General features: G+C 34.0%; 1 protein-coding gene and 1 non-coding gene across 30 annotated transcripts in view; both read right to left on the reverse strand.

The window, feature by feature from the left end:
- The window catches only part of CYRIB (CYFIP related Rac1 interactor B), a 154,650-nt gene that overhangs the window by 14,752 nt on the left and 123,181 nt on the right, over positions 1-16,717 (reverse strand). For 13 of the 29 annotated variants that reach the window (XM_053558744.1, XM_053558743.1, XM_053558721.1 and 10 more), the window contains 2 exons: positions 8,868-8,989; positions 2,105-2,210 (listed from right to left, as the gene is read on the reverse strand). Coding sequence is in view for 24 of the 29 variants with exons in the window: in XM_053558721.1 (XP_053414696.1) it covers positions 2,105-2,210; positions 8,868-8,989 (228 nt within the window). In the remaining 5 variants the exon portion in view is untranslated. Of the gene's footprint in view, positions 1-2,104; positions 2,211-8,867; positions 8,990-10,200; positions 11,687-16,150; positions 16,234-16,717 lie in introns of those variants that run through there. The other 16 variants (XM_053558736.1, XM_053558727.1, XM_053558733.1 and 13 more) reach the window with 5 other exon arrangements.
- Positions 5,398-5,524, reverse strand: LOC128564152 (small nucleolar RNA SNORA25). Its single transcript, XR_008374023.1, has one exon. It is a non-coding gene; the product is annotated as a small nucleolar RNA SNORA25 (small nucleolar RNA).

Genomic DNA, 16,717 nt, shown 5'->3' on the forward strand with positions numbered 1-16,717 from the left:
GGAATACTGATATTTCACTTCAGAAAAATCATAGAAATCAAAATAATTCAGTTAACATATTATAGAGTTGTAAAACAATACTAGATTCTAATCAGGGAAAACAAGAGTTTACAAATTTAAATGGTAATCTGACATTAATCAGTAAATCACATTTATTTAAATAATTGTTTATAAATCAGTAAATTAATGTCAGATTAATAAAGTATTCAAATAAATGTGTCAGACCAATTGTTAACATAAAAAAATACCAACTCTACTATTTCTGAAGACTTAAATATGAGCCAACATCTTACTGCAAATATAACTTTCACAATCAACTATGACTTGGGGATTACAGATGGACGGAGTGTGTTTCAATGAGGTTAGAGCCCAATGTGATAGCTAGTAAATGCCAGGTGTTTCCAACTCCAAAGCCCTCCTCTTTCAATCATAATAAACTGTCTCTCAAATAAGGCAACATTCTACTTAGCCTTCTGTAACCTTATAAAATACTACTGATTATTACCGAGAGTAATACTAAATAAATACTACAGACTAATTACTTCTGTAGCCTTGTAAAATATTAATCTACTGATTATAAATAACAGCTAGTACTGAGCTAGACACTTCATAGACATTTCTCATCTACACAATGACATCAAATGATAGGTATTATCCTCTGTCTTCTTCAGTAAGTCAGAAAACATACTATCTTCTAACTTTCCCTAGTTCCTGTGTCAGGAAAGACAGATATGCTTCTTATGCCTTATTATATTGAGAAAAGAAAGACAAATGGTTACTATTATGATATCTGCTGAGATATCAGTATCATGGTACAGTGGAAGATAGGACCGTGACTAACTGAAGGCTCAGGAAAAGACTTCCCTGAGTAGTTGACTTCTGGACTGAGGAGCCTGTAGATAGAAAGGGCAGGGAGCCAGACCCCAAGCTGAGAAGAGCATGACGTAATGGAGGAATTCAAGAAGACCAAGACAGGTAGAATGCAGAGTGCAAGAAGGAGAGTAAGCAAACACTAAGACCATACACATCTGTATGGTACATTAAGCACTCTGGCCTTGATTTCCTAATGTACCTGCAGAAGCCACATAAAAAAAGAACTGACCTCATCAGATTAGCATTTTAAAATCCCACTTCATCTGCAGTCTGGAGAATGGACTGTAAGTATACAGATTATCTCAGAGAGGTGTAGGAGTGGATGTAAAGAAGACCAATTAAGAAGAAAATGTTTTTCATTATTTTGAAAAAATGATTTATTTCTCCTAAGGTTCATTCCATGTGTTGTGGTGGTATGTGATGTGATGTGAGACTGAGGCAAGAGAATCGCTTAAGCCCAACATCTTGAGGTTGCTGTGAGCTGTGATGCCACAGCACTCTACCAAGGGTGACATAATGAGACTCTGCCTCAAAAAAAAAAAAAAAAAAAAAAATTTTAAAAATAACCCAAGGGCCTATGGATTAGTTCCGTAAATATGGGAAGGGACTTATTACAGAGATGAAGAGAAATACCATCAAATGATCTCTCATATTAGGACCCTTTAACACACAAAGAAACCAAAGAGACTTCCTAGTAGAAATTATAATTCTTAGAGAAAAATGCTCCAAGTAAGTCAAAAGCCTGGGTTGACAAGAAGAATAAGATCAGGGCCAGGTGTGGTGGCTCATGTCAATAATCCCAGCACTGTGGGAGGCCAAGGTGGATGGATCATCTGAGCTCATTAGTTCTAGGCCAGCCTGAACCAAAGGGAGACATCGTCTCTAAAATTAGTCAGGTGTTGTGGTGGGTACCTGTAGTCCCAGCTACAGGCTGAGGCAAGAGAATCACTTAAGCCAAAGACTGTGAGGCTGCTGTGAGCTGTGACACCATGGCACTCTACCAAGGGCAGCAAAGTAAGACTCTGTCTCAAATAAATAATAAATAAATAAATAGTCTATTAAAAAAAAAAAAGATAAGATCACACTGTAGTCTTAGACTAAAAAGCCAGCTTTACTTATGTAACAGATATTCAGCACCATGAACATAAAAAAAAAAAAAATCTAAATAATTCTGGCACTAAGTAATGTCTTTTTTACTAGGGACATCATAATCACAAAACTTACAACTTACCTAACCTCTGAGAAAATTCGTAGAATTTCTTTAATTTGCCTACTAGTGGAACAACTGCACCCCATGCCTTCTCTTGTAACTTCTCATCTGTTGGATGCTGGATTGCCTTCAAAATACAAAAAATAAAAATAGTTAGATTTTTAAAAATTACAATAGTATCACTTTTATATTTAGTATTGCTTTAGCATACATTATTCTACAGTTTACAGCAGGAATACTGAGGGTGGGTCTTAATTCCATGGATTTTTTTTATTGTTTGGGTTTCACTGAGGGTACAAAGAATTAGGTTACACTGATTGCATTTGTTAAACAAGTTCCTACAACTGTGTCCTATCCCCAAGACCCATGGATACTTTTAATTTATTAGAATACATTCTTAGTTATTATTGACAAGAGATAAGGCTATAATGAAATTTAAAATGACACAATGTATTTTTGCTAATAGAGTATACCTCAGTGCCTTTTAGATCCACACAACAAAATATTCCATATTGTTTCCCATATCACAGTCAAGTTTTCATAGTACTTCTTTGTCAAAGAATTATTTTGGTAGAATAAAAAGAAACCCCAAAAATAAGACAACAAATGAAGATGCCAATTCTGGGAACAGTCGAACTTTTAAATAATCTGAATTCCAGGCTGGGTAGAGCTAACTCTACCATTTGGGAAGCTAAGGAAGGAGGATGGCTTGGGGTTAGAAGTTGGAGACCAAGACTGCCTCTACAAAAAATAGAAAAATCAGTCTGGTGTGATGGTGAATGCCTATATTCTCAGCTACTCAAGAGGCTAAGGCAGGAGGATCATTTAAGCCCAGGAGTACAAAGTTGCAGTGAGCTCTGGTACCACTGCACTTCAACCTGGGTAACAGAGTGAGACCCTGTCTCTAAGAAAAATAACAACAATTTGAATTTCAGGGTCCAAACTAGCCAACACTTAAGATCCTAAATCAATATGGAAAATGTGATTTAGAAATTGTCACAGATACTTATTCCCTGTAACCATTCATCCTATTATGAATTCTGAGTTTTCTCAGGCCTTCCAGAAACAAGAAAGTGAAAATTAATTTCAAATCCGAAAGGGGAAAAAGCAAAACAATCCACAGATCCTTAATATAAACATAAATATTCCTTTTCTTCGGTCTTTTTCAATTATTAAGCAATAATCTGTTCTGAATATAAATTACTCCCAAGGAAACATTTTCTTGCTTTTATCTTCCTTTGCCTATACATGTTTTTTTAATCCTTTATGGAACTCAATGCTTTTTTCATCAGCCAGGTTTGCTTTCTCTAACACCTTCAAACAGCTAAACACACTAACTCAAAGTTGAAATTCATAACCAAGGTGAGGCACTCTTAGGAGGATTGACACATTTAGGCATTCCCAAGGCACTAGGACTCTTAACTCTGCCCACAGAATGAATTCAGTTATATTTAAATGATGCTTTGAACAAATTAACTACAAATTAAATGGTATCAACTGCTTAAAGCAATTTACTTTATAAGCTTGCCATTACTTCCAAATTTTCTTATTTTATATAGTTTTTCTTAATGATGCTTAAACAAGTACCTGAAAGTTTTTTTCAAGTACCTGAAAGTTCATCCTACCAATGTGATTATATGGAAATATTATAATGTTAAAGAAAATCTGACATTACAATATGTAACAATTCTTATTTCACATTGTATATTAATATAAACGTTTCAAAGGGACTTTGTTATTATGCAGATGTTTAAGAGGAAAAGTCCTTTTAGCCTCCAGCATAGACTCAATGATGACTTACATCAAGTAATAAAGAATTATTTTATATATTATAAACAGAAAACAAGCAAAAAGGTGAAAATTAAAACTGCATTTTCCTGTCTTAAAGAAGCCTATACAACTTGTCTTACAAGGATGAAACAATTATTTTCTAAATATCAATTCATTCTCATATGATATAAATGCTTCAATAAATGTCACCCATTTTCATAACTGAGCAGAGCTATTTTCCTAGTCCTTCCTTGCCTACGTTTAGAGCTGAAGATACTGGCTGCTCTTTTATGATAAACATTTCATGGTTTTCTTTGTATTTCTGATTCCTTGTCCTCTCCCATCAGTTTTTCTGCTGTTATATAAGGTTTTGGTCAACACCCAATACAGTCCAACATGCAAAAGGGCACTCAGTAAATGTCAATGGTGAGGTCCTAATGGGGCAAGTATTATAACTCATTTTCAAAAATGATAAAACTGTATAAACACATCTCAACCTTAATGGAAAGTTCTTGTTTCCTTTTTTAGTGGTTTATTCTAGACAATAAACTTTGCTTATGTAATAGCGTCTATCTTAAATCAAATTTTATTCTATTTTATTATTACTGAAATGTTAAAGTAAAATATATAATTGTACACATGAGCTATTAGTAATGAAACATAGTAAGTTTATGTTAGCTTTGTGTCAGGCACTGTGCAATGTTATTTACATAATCTAATTTTATCTTCACAATAACTCTACAAATTGCTTCCACAGTTTTGCTACTATGAGTAAGGTGGTGATAAAGGATTTTACACTTACATTTCCTCTTGAAGTATAGTTGTCAGTAATATAATTTCTAAAATATAAGTACCTGGTACAAGAGTACAAAACAGTTTAATTGCTGTTACCTTAATGTGCTGCCAAAGTGACCTCTAAAAAACCCAACTGTTTCACAATACACTAAAACTTCTCCACAGAAATAAAGTACACCTGTCAGCAAAGCTGAACATTTTTTCTATTGGCTGTGCATTTTCATAGGTAGACGGACTGGTTGTTCTATCAAGTCATATTAATTAATCAGCAACATTAAGTGTTAATATTGATCTATGATAGTTGTATCATTATTTGCATATTTTGGCATATATTCATGCAGCTTTTATGTAGCTTTTCTTTCTTATTTTCTAATGTTCAGAAATCTTTTCTATTTGTATCATTAAACTCACATCAGTTTCTCAATGAAAATTTTCTCAACTGCTCAGATCACTACATATTTCTCTCCCATCTATGGTAGATTTACAAGCGGTTTTTAGAGAGTTTTCTAGCTTACATATTTTATAACCATTCTATTTTGCTTTCCCTACTCCTTTATCAAACTGTTTAGTAACAGTACTTTTAAAGTAAGTCTCAGAACCTGGTAAGGTGAATCTCATGCTACTGCTTTTTATTCTTCCCTTGTATTTTCGTGTTCTTCAGAATTGTTTTTCCAGATAATGCTTTTCCTTTAATCTTTAAGACGTTTATTTACTTTGTCACATCCCTAATCATGAAATATAAGGAGTGGTGACATATCTCCTCAAGAAAAGAACACTACTGTGTGACTATAGCATCCTGTACAGAACTTCAATCTTTCGTCACTACATTAAAAGCTCCTGGTTTCACAGCCCCACAAGCCCTCTTTGAAATCTCCTATGTATATGATTTCCTTCGCTCGGCACCCGTAGCACAGTGTTCTGTACTTAATGGAATGGGAATATAGCTAAAGTTATAAAATATTACAAAAATTTACAAACAGGTGGCCAACACAAAGAATATTTTGTAAATACAATAGATCCTCTGTAAGTTGACAACCAAAGGGACTGGAACAAACTGGTCAACATATAAAGTAGTCAACATAAGGAACTAGGCCTCCTGTACTGACACATACGCGTGGTACATGTCCAGTCTGTGAAAATTAGGTCAACTTAAGGAGACAGTCAAGGAAGGAAGGTAGCCAACTATGGAGGTTCTACCCTATTTTATAAAATTTATTTTATTTTTTAGTGACAAGAGTCGCACTGTGTCACCCTCAGTAGAGGGCCATGGCGTCACAGCTCACACCAACCACACAATCTTGGGCTTAAGCGATGCTCTAGCCTCAGCCTTCCTAGTAGCTGGGATTACAGGCACCCACCACAACTCCCGGGTATTTTTTTTGTTGCAGTTGTCCTTGTTGTTTTAGCAGGCGTGGGCCAGGTTTGAACCCGCCAGCCTCAGTGCATGTAGTCCACGCCCTACCTACTGAGTACAGGCGCCGCCACATATTTTATAAAATTTTGTAATGAACATTTTATAAATTAAGGTACATTCAGCTTTAATTTCTGATATCCCTGCATGTAAGGCAATTTGGGGGGCACCCTGTATTACATAAAATTTTGAAGAGCTGTACCTTAAAAAAATACATAATGGTATTTGTCTCTATAGTGAATAAAATATTTGTTCTTTATTTTTATAGGAGATAATTATAACCGGAGGATAACAATTCAATTATATAACAAACTTTAAAGAAATTTAATGAGAGGCCAGGCATGGTGGCTCATAATCCTCGCATTCTGGGAGGCCAAGGCAGGTAGACTGCTTGAGCTTAGGAGTTCAAGACCAGCCTGAGCAAGAGTGAGACCCTGTCTCCACTAAATATAGGAAAACTAGCTGGGCATCGTGATAGGTGCCTATAGTCCCAGCTACTTGGGAGGCTAAGGCAGGAGGATCTTTTGAACCTAAGAGTTTAAGGTTGTTGTGAGCTACAATAGTGAACAGGTATGAACTAGGTGAAGTGGCTCATACCTATAATCCTAGCACTTTAGGAAACCAAGGCAGGAGGAATGCTTGAGCCCAGGAGTTTGAGGCCAGCCAGGGCAATATAGTGAGACCTCGTTTCTACAAAACAAAATTTTTACATAACTGGGTATGGTAGTGCACACCTGTCATCCCAGGTACTCAAGAAGTTAGGGCAGGAGGATCAACTGAGCCTAGGAGTTCAAGGCTGCAGTGAGTTGTGATCACATCACCACACTCTAGCCTGGGACATAGAGGGAGACTATTTCTTAAAAAAAAAAAAAAAAAAAAGTTTACGCCACAAATAATTAAAAGTGATTTTAGTACTAATTACCAACATGAAGACATTATCAAACATTTTAAAATAACTTGTAAACTGGTTTGACTTGTAGGGTTAATTGATATTCTGCTTAATTCATTAAATCTATCACTTTCATAAATATTGAATTTTTCAGTATGTTTAAATGTTTAGAGAACTTGAATTTCACATAAATGGTTGCATGCTTTCTTTTATTAAAATCCTAAGATTTTATTTAAACTGACAGTAGTCATGATTAGTCTAAAATGCTTGTATTTATTTCTTCAAAAATTAAGTGCTTACTAAGCACTGTACTAGATAATGGTAACACCAAAGCATGTAATAAACCACGTTTACCATCCTCAAATTGGCAATATAGTAGTAGAAAGATAAACATACAATGCCAGTATTTTTTTAAATGATGATTACTTACTATAAAACAAATGGGCATAACATAATAGGGCAAAAGAGTAAGAAGTAGGAGGTTATCTGGATTTGAAGGAGGATAAGAATTTGTAAGGGAAGGGAAAAAAGGCATTCTCTGTGTAAGACATACAGGGAACAAGCTGTCCAATGCAGGATAGGTAAGAAAATGAATTCACACTATCTACAATTTCCCTGCGTTGATACTACTATCTCCTAATCTAAAATCAAGATTATAGAATCATCCAGTTGATCACCAAAGCATCTTTTGGATTGTCTTCTGAGGTCTGCACTATATTTTGCCTTCCCCTGTCACCCAAGTATCAGAAGAGAACCCAAGATGGTTATGGACTGTACTGTAAGCTCAAAGACTGGTCCTTGATGGCCTCTGCCCTATTTGTTATTGGGAAAAACTACAGAAGCATATGTTGTGGGAAATGACAAAACACCATGCGAACACTGCCTTCGAGAAATGCGTTAATGAGAAAATGAGAGATTAAGATTCAGAATTAGGGAGTTCCTTTGGGCAGTATAAAACATCTACATGTATGCTGAGAGAAGAAGTTAGTAAAAGAAAAAAGAAGCTGTAATTAAGAAATGGAAAGGAATACTTAAAAGAATGAAGTTCCAGAACAGGATGAAGAACACAGGGAGACAGACAAGTTAGTCATGGAAAGAAATAGGGACACAGACTCTAAAAAAAAAGAAAAAGAGAGACAGAGATGAATGGAAACCTTAAAAGTTCAGAGATTGGGGAGAAAAAAGCCGAGGGAGACCACACCAAACATTTTCTTTGTGGTGTAAAGTCAGGGGTGTGTGGGGTGTCCAGTCTGCAAGGATGATTTTTGATTTTTTTTTTTTTTTTTTTTGAGACAGAGTCTCACTATGTCGCCCTTGGTAGAGTGCTGTGGCGTCACAGCTCACAGCAACTTCAAGATGTTGGGCTTAAGCCATTCTCTTGCCTCAGTCTCCCAAGTAGCTGGGAATACAGGTGCCCACCACAACGCCCGGCTATTTTTTGGTTGCAGTTGTCATTGTTGCTTGGCAGGCCTGGGCTGGATTCGAACCCACCAGCTCTGGTGTATGTGGCTGGTGCCCTAGCCGCTGAGCTACAGGCACCGCTGAGCCTGCAAGGATGATTTCAGTGTTCCTTGAAGGTTGGGCAAACAAGACTGACAGAACAAAGCCACAAAAAATTATGTTCTCTCCCCACCAAAAAAGAAAAGTATAAATAGTTCCCCATGGATACTGTAAATTTCGGATGTGAGATCAAGCAAAAAAGTAAATAAAATTTTTTCTAATATAAATTACCTATTTGTGGAACATCAATTTCTTTTTTACCCTCATACTTCTACGACTTCTGCAATAATGCTAAGTGATCATTCTTCAAACGTAGTAATTACTACGAAATAGAAAATTCTAAAATCTGGAAAACAATAGAGATTTTAAAAAGGCGGGACCCAGGAAGTTTTAGTTTCCTATACATAAATGTGATTTACCTCTCGTATTTCATGGCCAGCTCCTCTGTACGACTGCAAGTCCTCCAAGATGCCTTCTGCATCTTTTAATACTACATTCACCTGATTATAAATTTCCTTCTCAGACTCTGTGGGCTGGGCATCTAAACAGCAGGAAAGCACAAGAAAATTTACAGTGACATGAATTTCTAAAAATACTACATGTATTAACTCTAAGCAATTAATAATCCAACTTTCCAAAGATAAGTACATTTTATTCAATGTTAACTTTTCACTTCTTAGAAAAGATCAGTAATTTTTCGAAAGCTCTAAATTTCAATAACTAGCCTCAAGTTGATAAATATCACAAAGGAGCAAGGGAACACCAAACGTTACTGTTTAGTTTAAGTTACAAATTATGACTTGAAATACAGGGTGGCCATAAACTTCATGTGCAATTTAAAATAGTTTATAGTTAATAGAATTAATATTTTAAATTGTACATGAAGTTTATGGCAACTCCAAATTTTAAAATTTTGATTGTCAATCACTTGCTCTACTACATTCATCACTGTCACTAACTATAAATGCATCAGAAATCATCTATCTTAATGCAATAGAAATGAAGGATTACTAAAATATGTTATTCAGCTATAGTTGAAGACTGAAACTATTCATGTTTTATTTTCCTATAAAGTTTAACTTTTAATGACTAAGCTATGATACAAAAACATAAAAATTTTGAAAGAATAGTTTTAAATGCTCCCCCTTTCTAGGGATCACTTTAAATTTTGTATTAATATTTATGATAATATAGGTTAAAGAATGGAAGGATATATATATCTAAGACCAAACTCAAAGCAGTACCACTAAACTTCTCTGCTGACCAACTCTAGCTCAGGATTCCTGCACAGAGGAGTTCAAAGTACAAAATTGTTCCAGAATTACTAACTACAGAAAACTGATACTTTAACCAATTTTATTACTGAACTTTTGAAATGATAAAGCAAAAACTGAGTTCCTACACACTTGAGAGTAAGGGAAAAATGAAAGGAGTATTACAATTATCAAAAGCATAATCAGGGACACAGACATATGGGCATTTTCACCACCTGTGGTGTTAGCCACAAAACATATGTTAATGAATGACTAAATGTGGATTCCTCTGCTGGACTCAAGTTAACAGAAATCCTGCCTTTAATAATAATTTGGTTGTTTGTTTCTCTGAGGACCAATCTTTTTTAATTATTTGATATACTTTTTTAAGCAAGGGGAACTCTATGAGAAAACTAAGTTATTAATAAATCTTTCCAACTTCACCATATTCAACACTAAAGATAAGGCATAAAGCACTTAAAATGATAAACATGATTACCATAATGTTGTAAAGAAGAATTATAGTGGCAGAATTCCTCCATGCTAAAATGTTCTCTTATGAGAGGAAGGAAGTTCAAATTTATAAGATCAATTAAGGATGTTTCTGATAAATTGTTGCTTACCAATTATATAAAACTAATACCTACACTTTTCTTTATCCACCTCACTTCTCCACAAATACACAATGGTCTCTCTATTGCTTTACTTACAAAATGTCTTAAAAACCTAGTTCACACACAAAACTAGGTTATAAAGATACCTAAAAACTATTTTGTGTTTGGGGCAAGTCATAATTCAGTTTCACCTATTAAACCTGCCAATTTGTCAAAAATATACATTTTTATAAAATCAGCAATTGCAGTACTAAATATTAAATTCAACATACACAAAACTACAGCAACAATAACAAAGCAACATTCATATGCAAAGCCAAGAATGTGTTCACATATCTGGTTCCCTTATTTTTCAATTTTCAGAAATCATATATACTTTGTTAGAATGAAAATACCTTGACAAATTAATTACACAAGAGAAGCCAATTGAAAATTCAAAAAAATTCTCTGTCCAAGGCTACAAAGGTATTCCTAGGAACAAATACTGATAATGCATCTAAATGATTAGGTTAAAAAAAAAAACAAGCTTTGTGATTTAGCAGTAATGTTTTCACATTTAGTCAAACCATATGTTCCAATGTAATATTTAGACATATACTTAAAAAAAAAAAATCACACTTGATAACTTTTATACTTACACCAGATGCAGTAGAGAAAAATACTTTTTACATGCAAAAATGACAGTTTTATGCCTGTTCATATGGAATTGTGGAACTACAAACATAACATCAATAGTAGACACATAATATAGTTTGAATTCATGAAGTGGGAATTTATGACAAAGGACAATATTTTAACTATCATATATCAACAATATTTGGGAGTTGTGAAAATATTAAACTATGTATTTTTGGTGTGGTGACAAGCAGTTGACATAAAAATGTGACACTACGACTTACGTACAAACAACATTATCAAGTAGACTTAAATAGACCTTGTAAGTGGTTAATAACTAGTAAAAGTTTAATAAGTACCAAGAAATTTAAAAACAAAGGAGAAGATTCAAGTTTCCCTTGAGGGCGGGAAAAATACCCACCACCACACGGATTAAAACATTTTTTAGACTGTCACAGGAAAGTCACATTTATAATTTTGAAAGCTGCTGAAGACTGCTGTAGAAATGAAGACAAACAGAAAATAGCAGACAGGTAAGCACTAATTTACTGAAAGCATGTCATGCAAAAAAGGTGAAATACTATGGAAAGAGAAAGACTATACAATAAAGCATTTATTTTTTAAAAATGGTATTACATTATATAATGCAACCAAGACTTGTCACTTTGATTTTTCATAGCCAAGAATGACTTTATTTCAACAAAAAATGCGGCACTTAGCCAGCTAACAAAGAAACATTTATTTGTTGTAAAATAATGTATCATGCTGAGAGTAGACATATTGATTACTCATGAAGCTAAGTTTTAAAAGCTGTTCAAGGGAAATTAAGGCATGTTTCAATTGTTCTCACTGTTTAAAGGTAAAATTAAATATGTAACAATAAGCTCACACCAGTTTTCTATGGGGTAGAAGACAGAAGAGAAAGAACTAAAAGCAACTGCTAAACTTTAAGAGGCAAAGATTAGCCATGAAAGGGGAAAAGATTAAAAAGTAATCAACATAAAAATTACAACTGTGGTAAAGGATTTTTCGTGCTTTAATCTTACTTTCATTCATTCAATAAATATTTACAATCTCTCTAAAGTTTCATCAAGCCAAGAACCAAAATGTACAGTATGTATCACTGGTACGTATGGAAACTGAGTACCTAGATTTTTTCTTTTACTTTTTTTTTTTTTTTGAGACCGAGTCTCATTACGTTGCCCTGGGTAGAGAGCCGTGGCATCACAATTCACATCAACCTCCAATTCTTGGCCTTACGTGATTGTCTTCCCTCAGCCTCCCAAGTAGCTGGGACCACAGGCACCTGCCACAACGCCCTGTTAAGTACCTAGATTTTCTGTAACAAATATTTTTGGAATGGATGAGAAGGTACAGAGACAAAAATAAGCCTCCATCATGGATTAAAGGAGGCTACTATGCATTTTGATCTCTAAACAAATACAATCCTATATTAAAAAATATATATATATAAATGCCACAGAGTAAAGATATTTCAAAGTACGTGGCAAAAGCAATTGAAATTTATTTCAATTTATTTTTGTATGAGATAAATGAAAAAATATAGTGGGTCCCAGTATTTCTAAATAATGGGAGCAAACAGGTAACACAAAAGACACAAGAAATAAAGGAAATATATGACTCAAAAGAAAAGTACTGTAATGAAGAGTCAGAAAGAAGATTCTGTTCACTCTTACAAATGACTACTACTATTTTTTCTCCTATTTTCATCTGTCTGGAGATCTATAAATCAAGTTTAACAAATATGTAGTAAACTTCTATCATTTAAAAAGAACTAAGGTAAGGCTGAGAAAAGACACAAAAATAAATGTCCCTTTTCTCCCCCAAAGACTAGAATTTCATGAGCTAATAAATATGCTAGTTACTCACTCAGGCTAATCAGATGATTAGAATGAGCTATAAATTAACAACATTTTAACAGTAAGAACATCCAAGAACTAGAAGAGGCTGTACAGGTCCCATCCCCCACTCCATTCAGTGCTCTTTATATACTGCCATTAGGGTAAGTGCTGTCAAATTCTTATATCTTAATTGTCCCATTATTAAATAAAAATCAAAATACAATCTATCACATAGGAGTAATTTTTTTAAGGAGAACACAATCCCTCTATCTAGAGTAAAAAACATTGTTTCACTGAACACAAAATGGCATTCATGCCTTGAGTCCTTTGTTTATGTGGTTCTTCCTTTCCTCAGTGACTTTTCACTCAACTAGCTTGAAACATTCTCATTCATCTTCCAAAATCCAATTCAAACATCACCATCAGAAAGTCTTCCATGATGATGCCCAACTATTTATCGCTAGATTAAGGTAACACCTTCCTGTGCTACTCAGTTTGCTTTTTTTTCTTAACAGAGACAGGGTTTCTATTAAAGTTCACTAGAACCCTAACTCCTAGATTCAAGTGATCCTCTCAACCTCAGCCTCTCCAGTAATTAAGACTACAGGTGCCCAACATCATGCCCAGGTCACTTTTTTTGGTAGAAACAAGGTCTCACTATGTTGTCCAGGCTGCTCTTAAACTCTCTGGTCTGAAGCGATCCTCCTGCATCAGCCTCCAAAAGTGCAAGTGCTGGGATTCCAAGCATGAGCAAGGTGAGTTTGCGTTTCTATCTATCCTACCAGACTGAGAGCTCCTTGAAGATATGGTGTGTATCTTAGTTATCTTTGCATCCTCAGCACCTTCTGGCTGGTATACGGAAGGCAAGCCATAAATTTATTTTGCACTTAAGTGAAAAGCAGTTATAGGCATAAGGAGGTAAATTAAAGAGGGATTTAACAAGATTCCATTAAATCACATGTCAAATGCATTAAAATACTTAATCTGTATATAATAATGCAAAAAGCCAGGTAAATCTGCATGAAATTATTTCTGTATTTGCCCACTATGGCGACATAGTGGGCTAGACAACCAAGAATGATGAAATATTATCAGTAAATTAACTCTGGATGGACATAACTGTGCATAGATAATTTATTTCTATTATCTAGAATTAAATAATGTAATACTAATTACATTATTTCATAAAAAGAATGTGGCTTTATTAAGTAGTCATTAGGAACTATGTTGGAAATTCTGAGTCTGCTACAAAATAGTGTAAAAAAAAACAACACATCTGACAGGCCAAGGCCACCAAAGTAGCCTAAGGATAAGGCAAGCTTTTACAAATGCGTATTTCCAAAAGGAAAAAAATAGCAAACAGATGAGAGAGAAAATTAAAAGAATACCAATGTTAGAATCAAAATAAAACATTTTAAAATCTGAGAAATAACAATGGGCAAACTAGCCTGGTATACAGTATATTTTCACTAAATTTCATTTACAAGTATACCAGTAAGTATTAAATTAGAAGTTTTACAGTAGCTGATACAGGCAACAAGCATCATTTTTTTAATTTATATCTGCCTTTAAGAAGTGTAACATTTAATATGTAGTTCTACATTACTGGCTATTATTGCAATTATTGGTAATTTTAACATTTTCCTGACACTCAGTTAATTATTTAAATTTTATGGATAATGATCTAAACAGCCCAGAGATGGGAAAGCCTTGACCAAGTCATCTTTTAAATACTACACTTAAATTCATGCTTTCAACTTGACCACAACACAATGCTAGGTTTATAAAAAGATCAAGTGCCAAGTCTTGAACAAGATCTTGAATCAAATCTTGTGTCAAAGCCAAGATTCTGCAAATGTAAGAAATTTGAGACAAAGAGGAAAAAAGAGACAGGATGGCAGAAAAATATACAAGAACACGTTTGAAACAGTTGCAAATAAATGAAAATACAGCTCTAGTGTAAGTTGCCTCACCTGAAAGAAATCTTCAAGTCAGCAATCTGCTCAACATCTCCAAGCTGATTAAAAGTCATGCTAAACATGCACTTAAAATAGCACTGCTTAATTGTTGAGAAGGGTCAAGAAAACTAAGGCTCATCTCATAACATTTCTCCCCTAAAAACCCAACAATTTAATATGGTCCTGATATTGACATTACTACCCTTTCCTACCTGCACAGAGTACCCAAACTGTAAAAGTTTGTTTATAGAAATGTAGTAAAGGTAGAATATATCAGAGACCACAAATAATTCTATAAAATGGAGATATGCTATAAATTGATGTATTCAGATGAAGTGCCCTGGTTTAAAGAAAAAAATATGTAAATGATTCATAAAATAGAATGAATTGTATAAAAACTAAAGTGAAGTTGGAGGAAAGACAATGACTGGGAGTTTATTTTTAGTGATTTATTTGTTTTGTTTTTAAAATCAGAAATAGTCTTAAATTTTAAATATTTTAAAATTTGTTCAAATGTTTTAACCTCAGATAACAATATAAGGGACCACATGATTTAAAATGTCTTCACCCTTTCCTAACAATTTTCTAATGATCAGTTAAAACAGCAACATTCACATTAAAACACCAATTTAATATCATTTTTCTCAATTTGAAAACCAGACAAGCTGAAGCAATACCGACAGCCAAACAAGCAAAAGCTTTGCAACATGCACCAAGGTCAATGACACTTACCTGCCACTCTTAGACCATATTACAATAGGTCATGCAACATAAAACAAACAGAAGGCAAATTACTTAAAGGTCTGTGAACCCATTATTTTTCTCTTTATTTAGAGTTAGAAAAAAATGAATTCCTGAAATAAACACACTAAATTTTTTAACTTTTCAAATTATCTGCGAAGATGAAATAATTTAGGTTCACACTTACCTTTTAATATTATGCCCAAATTACTGAGCTCTGAATGGCCTTCATGAACAAATTTGTATTCAAAATACTTAAATATGCACCTAGAGTAATTGAAACCTAGTAGATTTTTCTCGACTGCTATAAAATTTTTTCCTAAACGTTGCTTCTACTAAATAAATCTTGAGGGTGCTTGTTCTTTCCATCAAAATTTTCATTGAAATATTGTCACTAGAGAAAAGATCTCAAATTATAAAATAATCTCCAAGTAAGAGATAAGAAATTTCTTATAAAAACAGAAAAAGACATTTTATCATCACAATTTAATCTATAAAATATGACTTCCAGTTCTAGAAGGCACCAGAAATTTTACTCAATTCATAGCTCAGTCATGCAAAGCAGTTAAAAAGATGGCGAAGTGGAAACATTCATTTAGTGCAAGACAAACGCAGTCTACTGCAGGCAAAGAGAAATAGATATAAAATCATCTTCTCACTTTCAAAATCAAGGAAAAAATTTGGCCCCTGCTCAAGGTCTGTGCATGTCAAAACTTTAAGAAGATTCCCCATGTTAAGGTACCTGTCAAGACAAGAATGAGAAAAGAGAAAATATCCCTTTATAAAAAGAACATCTGAAATTTACTTTAAAAAAAAAAAAAAGTAACAGGGAAAAGTTCATTAGGCCATGAATTCATCCTTCAGGTTACCCAGACTGTGCTCTGGCAGACAGCCAACCGGGTTCTCAAGGTGTTGGTATGTAGGACCTAGAGGTGAAATGTGGTTTTCCTGTACACAATGGCACAACTGTTGCTCTAATTCTTCTCAAAATTCTCCCAAGACAAGTTTCATTAATGGCCTTATAATGAAAAATTCTTTAAGTATTCCAATAGTGCTAGTATTCTGAAAAAGAAATTTCTGATCAAGAATTATTCACAAGAAACTTGTTAATATAGCACTGAAACAACAATTAATTTCTAAGCCAAATATTAAGCCATTTGGCCATAGCTCACCTTTGCATCTTATTTTAAAACAGTATAACATGGAACTTACTTCCTGCATGCCAT

Source organism: Nycticebus coucang, chromosome 13 (genome assembly GCF_027406575.1).
Source record: "Nycticebus coucang isolate mNycCou1 chromosome 13, mNycCou1.pri, whole genome shotgun sequence".
In the NCBI taxonomy this organism is placed as follows: domain Eukaryota; kingdom Metazoa; phylum Chordata; class Mammalia; order Primates; family Lorisidae; genus Nycticebus; species Nycticebus coucang.